The sequence below is a fragment of the Paracoccidioides lutzii genome, assembly GCF_000150705.2.
Source record: "Paracoccidioides lutzii Pb01 unplaced genomic scaffold supercont2.2, whole genome shotgun sequence".
NCBI classification, from domain to species: Eukaryota; Fungi; Ascomycota; class Eurotiomycetes; order Onygenales; family Ajellomycetaceae; genus Paracoccidioides; species Paracoccidioides lutzii.
Window position 1 is genome coordinate 1,631,392 of NW_015440948.1, and position 6,723 is coordinate 1,638,114.

The following is a 6,723-nucleotide window of genomic DNA, read 5'->3' on the forward strand; positions in this document are numbered from 1 at the left end:
TATGATAGTGCGTCAGGAGCTCCTGGTAGTAGTTACAGTCCCTCCCATCTTACAGATATTGAAGAGTTGACATGTGATAACAACACTTCACTCTCCTATGTCAACTTGATCATGGCGGCACACTACTCAAGCTGTGCACCATTCATATCACCAAGCCCAAAGGCCCAGGCTGTCATAGTAAAATTATCAAACGGGCAGAGTATAGAATCTCAATGGCTTAGTAATCTATGATGGTAACTAACTAACCAACCAGTAAGTGTTTGTCCTGCAGTTAGTTCTCTTGTTGGTTTTGGCAGCTATTTATAAAAACAAATTGCCCCTTTTCTGACACCACGTTCTTGTATGTCTTTCCACTGCTAATTTACATACAAATCTCAGTTTGGTGGCGTGTTTTAGAGCAATCTGGTTCCGAAATTCGCAAAAACAAGGAATATAAGGAGGAGTGGGAGTTTTGACGTGATTTTTGGTGGGTATATTTTGTTAATTGGCCGAGGTCCGATTCTCGCACGAAGGTGATCCACGTCCGACAGAAATACGATGTCTCAAATTTCGTTCATTTTCCCCTACTTAACACTCTGGACACTTTTCGGCAAAGGAGTGAGTGTCTGCAGACCTGAACGCTTGAGGCTGGAAACAAGAGCAGGGGGACGAATTTGCTAGGTTTCGCTAAACCTAGGGCCAGGCCACGATTTGCACCGGTAACTGCGCATACGGTGTTTTGAAGACGTACTCTTGTCGAATGCGGTCTGCTTTTTAAGTGGGCGATTTAGAAGTGGTTGTTTAGTTAATGGTATTCGTTCATTTGTAGGAGATGCTGTATTACGGAGAATGCGAAGGAGGGCTACGAAGGGATCATGTACTGTGGACATTACCGTATCTATATAATATTTTTGAACGGTCTGGATGGATTGCACTAGACTGGAGTTTAAGACGCTTGTAAGGCGGGGGCTCTTAATTTGTCGAGTTCTAATAGCATGGAGTCTGTCATAGTACATCGTCAAAGCGAGATTCGTCGAAAAGTCAAGGTACTATGAGTTTTGACACTGTTATCTACTTGCTCCCAGTCCAGTGGGAACATTATGCTTGTTGTGTGATTAGTGGGTCTATGCAGCATCACCGGATGATTGAAGTGTCCGGCCAACCAATGCGGTTCTAATTGGCTTAAACTTTAGTAGGGGTGACGGATCCTTACGTTGCACATTGATAACTTAGTAAATGGGTAACAAGCGGTTTAAACACCATTATTAGTTTATTCACGTATCCTTCGAGACTGATTAGAACTCATGTACACTGGCGATGGCCAGTCGAAATTACAATATGAGCATGTAAGATGCGCAGAACGAGACAACCGCTAGTCCAACATGGAATATATTGAGAAATGCATATTGACATGGTTAAATGGGAGAAGGTATGTGCACCTTATTCATCATGACGGGCTAAAAGGGAGATAACATGACGCTAGAAAGGAAACCAGTCGAATCCAAACCCAGTCATTCTCTCCTACCATCATTATTACGGACTACATGTCATCACCGCTCTACTCCCACATAACAGTAACATACCTAATCCAGCCTTTTCGAATTTTCGGAGGACTCTCAGCTTCACTAGTCTCCTCAAGGCCTGTTTGCAAATCGACATCGTAGGGCGAATAGAACCAGGGTTCATTTCTGCTGCAGAAACGGTGGACCAAGTATATGACCAAAAACACCGGCAGGCCGATGTAAGACGTGCAAAACCCGGCAACTGTCCAGTTGGAAGGGAAGAAGTTCGAAAATCCATTGAGCAGAACGAGAAATGGGAATCCGACGATGCCCGCCCGGGCACCCCAGGGCTGCATGACGGACTTGTACGGCCGTTCGACACCTTGAGTATCTATTGCCTTACGGAAGCGGAAGTATATGATGCAGCAACACGTCCAACTGATAAATCCGGAAGTATTCGTCAAGCTGACCAGCCACAGGAAGACGGTTGAGCTGTTGTTAGTGACAGTGAGATAGGAGAGAAGTGAAAAGAGGGAGCTGGCTATCAGCGCTACGTAGGGGAGACCATAGCGGTTGCAGGTCTTGAAAATACTGGGCGCATTACCTGCTACAGCGAGGGAGTAAAGCGATCGAGAGGACATGTAGAGGTAAGAATTTCCGGAACTCCAGGCGGAGAGGAGAATGGCCGCGTTGATTATCGAGTCCAGCACAGGGATTCCGGCATGTTTAATGCCCAGAACAAATGGTGAAGAGGCCGCACCGTATCCACCATCCTTGAGATCTTTGAGGTTAGAGGGGCAGATGACGCCGATGGCGAGGGCGCCAAAGACGTAGAAGAAGAGGAGACGGTAGAAGAAACGGCGCGATGCTTGAGGGATGTTGCGACGGGGGGACTCCATCTCTCCTGCGGTGGTGACAACCAACTCGGGGGCGAAGAGGAATGCGAAGGCACCTAGCACGACAGTTTGAAGAAGCGCGACAAAGCGGCCAGCGTCTCCAGTGAGGATGTGTTCTTTGGCTGCCCCTGGATCCTTCCAATAGTGGAATCCCAAGCGCTGTCGCCGCGGCCCGCCTCCCAAGAAGAGAATGAAGGATAGCATAAGCAGGCCGAGCAAAGCGATGACCTTGAGTCCAGCGAACCAGAACTCCGACTCTCCATACCAGCGGACAGGCAGGGAGTTGAGGGCAATGATCACAATCATGAGGACCGTGATCCAGACCGCGACGTGGACGTCCGGGTGCCAGTATTCAATGACCATTGAAGCCGCTGTAATTTCGTTGGGCACCAAAATACCCATAGAGTACCAGTAGAGATATCCAAGCGCGAAACCCAGGCTTCGGGAACAATACCGGTATGCATAATAGCTCATAGAACCACCGTGAACGGGGAGGTACGTAGCCACTTCAGAAACCGCCGTGACCACGCCGAAGACCAGAAGACCCATGAAGATGTACGCGAAAAGCAAAAAAGCAGGCCCGCCCGTGTAGAGTGCAAGACCACTTCCAACGAAGAGACCTGTGCCAATTGTACCTCCAAGGGCCATCATCTGTACATGTCTTGACTTAAGGCCGCGCTGGGTCCTAGCATACCGCTCGTCCAGCAACTCGGCTTCGACCAGAGCGCGGATGGCATCTCGATTGATATCTCCCTTCTCGGGAGCTGAGGGAGCGCCCTTACCCTCATCTCCAATGTGAATTCGTTCTTGTTCGCCCATATTGGACGAGATGCTTCCTTTTAGTGCAACCTGAAGACTGGAGAGGTACAAATTCAGTGCATGGGTAGTGGATATGTGTGGATATTCGAACCCTAACAATCTTTGCAGAACGAAGGAAGGAGAGACAAGGCAGAAAGGGGAGATCAGAACAGAGGTTGACAACACGGAGCGGGATAGAGGGATTGGAAGGATGGGGGAGTTTTATGAAAAGTGGGGATTTGACTGGGTTATTAAGGAGTTCGAAACAAGATAATCAGATGCAAGGATCGCCTCTTTCGCGGGACCAGAAATCATGAAGCCGTGCTATGTGTGTAGAAAAACTTGCAAGCGGTTTAAGAAGGAGAACTATCTGGTCAACGCGCCAACGGACTGAAGTCTGTATTGTGAAATGTGCTCGCCTCCACGGGAGAGTTTAAAAAGGCAATTTCGCGAGCAGCCATCCTTCCGGCTGGGCCCCCCAGAATGTGTATGTATTGCTGCGAATTCCACTTGGGAGTTGACTAAGAGCTGCAACCGGGGAAAGAAAGAGACTAGTCAACCAAAAGAGTGCAGATCCACGGGTTATTCGGCAGTGATAAATAATGTGGGGAACATCATCGTAGCAGTCGAGGGAGGCGTTGAGCCGAATCATGGTGTGCAATGATATCATTATAAAAAGCAACACAAAGAAACACTAAAAAAAAAAAGTCAGTTTTTGGAAACAAATGACATATTCCAAAACCGCTTTGATACGGAGTATTTCGAAACGTTTTTTCTTTCCCCGACTCTCAAAACACATGCTGCCTCCTCCCCCACACTTCCACAATCTTTTTTAATTCTGCCCTCCCCAAGGGAGAACCTTACTTACTTACCGCAGCCCACCCCCCCCCCCCCCCCCCTCCCGGGGGCCCCGGCCCCCCCGGGGAAGGTCGCTCAAAATTACGCATCGCTTCCCACCTAGGTGCTAAGCTTCCGGGCGTTTGCTAGCCAGAGGGCTAACGAAAGCTTAACTAAAGTAAAGAAGAGCTCTAAAATTGCCAGGCTGAGCAGCGTAGGAGCAGCGCCCAACGGCCCACAGCAGAGAAAGCCAAACCCACCATGGCTTTAAGCCACTGCCGGAAGCCTATTCAAATTCCGATGTTGTAGTACCTCCGTAGCACACAAAACCGTTGGTCTGGACATCTTGGTAACGGATAAAGTTCCTTGTCGTAGATTGATTGCTATTTTGAGGGTTTCTCATTTTTGAATGACGGGGACAAGAACGCCCAAAGCAAGAGCTTTCTCTTATTTATTTTATTTTATTGATTTATTGATTGATTGATTTATTTTACCCGCCATTTATTCACGAGTTGTGGAGGTTTTGTTGGCAGCCGGAGGAGATTACATCCACCAAATCCCGAAGACCTCGGATATATGGTAACTTGCACGAAACAACGCCAGAGAACAACAACACTCTGGAAGCTCGGATTTGTCTCGTCACCGAAGACCATTCAGATCTGGTTTCATTGCGCCTGATTGCGTCTGGGAGTTGTTCAACAGCAAGTATTTCGAAGTGGCCAAAACCAGAACAACAAACTGCTTGATTGGGGTGGAGGAGTTAAAAAGGTTCTCGTCAGAAGCCAAGCCATGCAAAAGCTGGGGTTGACATGGTTGGTGTGGGCCGCGTGGGTTTCGTTACTTTCGTACTCAGACAGATTCAGATATCAAACTCCACAATTATTACACGCCCACAAGACAATTGAGCTAATCCACTAAAACCCATGAAAAGAGAAGATACAGTGGAATAATATACACCCCTTTTATAGACAGAGTTTGTGCGTCCAGCAAAATGAACAAACCAAGTGTCAAAAGAGCTGTAGTTCAATAATTAAGGAATGGCAAATTTTTCAACCCAGCATCACGAGTTAGTTAGTTACTTACTCTCTAACCACGTTCAACTCCATCCCACCACGTACAGGCTCCAGATGATCCCTTTCCACTTTCTCGCGACCAAAACCAGCTCTACTCCTCTCTCCAGCAAGAGGCATTTATCAAATCCTAATGGCGTCGTCTAGCTGCTCTGCCCGTTTGATGATGGCTATTGGATTTTGATGAGCCGGGCACCGGGAACTAGTAGGAACTAGTAGGGCCCAGTAGTTATGAGAGAGTTGCGTGAAATGAGACCCTCAGGCCATTTCAAGTCCTGTCTCAAGCAGCTGCGCAAGTCTGTCTCCCCCAAATCCTGGCTGGATCGGGGATCGGGTCATTGCACGGGAACGGTCTGCCTATGACCACCGGCTGAACAACGGGTTTCCCTGGCCCAGTTTTCTCGATTTTCTCGTCGAGCGGGTCAGACACAGCCCAAAGCGGTCACTAGCAAAGACTTTATTGAGCTGTGTTTTCAAGGCCGCAAGGATTAAGCTTTGAATGTTCTTTTGCTCTGCTCTCTCTCTCCTTTTCTTTTCTTTTACTTTTTCTCTTTCTCTTTTTTTTTTTTTTTTTTTTTTTTTTTTTTTTTCTTTTCTTTTATATGGCCAAGCCAGCCCTGTCACCGCCCAGCCAGAGCTCCGGTGAGAATGAATGATTAGTGAGGACTAGGTTTCTCTGCATTTCCTGGAGGCGGAATTTTTGATGGTGAGGCAGGCAACGCGGCTGATGCATAATTATCTGTCTTTTTTACTCAGGTAGCCAGAAGCCTTTATCGAAAATTATAACGGTGCTGACGCTACAGTGACGTCCAGTTAGAAGGACCTTATGAGATGAGAGTGAACTTCATATTTACGCCAGAGCTATATATTACATAGAGTCAAGAATGCATATGTGTACTCCATAAAATAATGAAATGGACGAGGGTGAGAGTGAGTCCCTACAAATGTGCATAATTCAGAGCCGTCGTTAACATATATGCCGCAAATAAGGTCAAACCCCGAAATAAGAAAATCAATCGACAAGTAGTTAAAACTAAAGACAGATGAAGAGAAGCTTTGACAGAAAAAGAAGAGAGATAAAAAGGGCCAAAAAGGCTCTGGATCCTTCACTAAGTCCATCAACCCTCAGTTCACCCACGTCATCATTCACGATTCTATCACCGTACCTAGACATCTAGGGCTTAAATATTCCACCTAACCACCCCCTGAAACCTCCGATAAGTAATACATAATTCGTATATATCGTAAACGGGCAAGTGCCATAAAATCATGTCTTCATCCCACGCATACATATGCTAGACCACCCCGCGTCCACGCCAAGCAAAACCAGGGGGGTTATTAAAATGCCAAACCCCCTCAATTCTTTCATTCCCCGCGCCTCAACCACAGCCCCCCTTCAATCAACCCAACAAGCAACCAAACACTTCACCAATGCCACCGCAACATCCCTCCCAATCTCAATACCCGCCTCATCCGTCCGCCCAGGCACATGCAGAAACACAACACTCCGATTCCTCCGCTCCATATATGCCTGCGCCAAGCTCGTATAGAAGATAAACTCGCAGAGATACCTCCCAGCATCATCGGAGAGGCACACCTCTGCCGTCTGCGGTGCGAAGGATCGCCATGTCTTGAGGAAAC

At 47.4% G+C, this 6,723-nt stretch overlaps 3 protein-coding genes across 3 annotated transcripts in view; 1 reads left to right on the forward strand and 2 right to left on the reverse strand.

Moving 5' to 3' along the window:
- Positions 1–111: 111 nt before the first annotated feature.
- Positions 112–455, forward strand: PAAG_11220 (hypothetical protein; the record flags this gene model as incomplete). Its single annotated transcript, XM_015846908.1, has 2 exons — positions 112–220; positions 379–455. 2 exons carry the CDS (start codon positions 112–114, stop codon positions 453–455), a joined length of 186 nt encoding a protein of 61 aa, XP_015703515.1.
- A 1,082-nt stretch (positions 456–1,537) lies between these two features.
- On the reverse strand, positions 1,538–3,196 carry PAAG_01167 (proline-specific permease; the record flags this gene model as incomplete). The annotated part of the gene is made up of 1 exon (XM_002797262.2): positions 1,538–3,196. The coding sequence occupies one exon, from the start codon at positions 3,194–3,196 to the stop codon at positions 1,538–1,540; it is 1,659 nt and encodes a 552-aa protein (XP_002797308.2).
- Positions 3,197–6,478: 3,282 nt separating this feature from the next.
- Positions 6,479–6,723, reverse strand: part of PAAG_11221 (hypothetical protein) — a gene marked incomplete at both ends in the record, with an annotated part of 1,210 nt that continues 965 nt past the window's right edge. The window contains one exon of the mRNA XM_015846909.1: positions 6,479–6,653. Within this exon, the coding sequence (XP_015703516.1) occupies positions 6,479–6,653 (175 nt within the window). The remainder of the gene's footprint in view (positions 6,654–6,723) is intronic.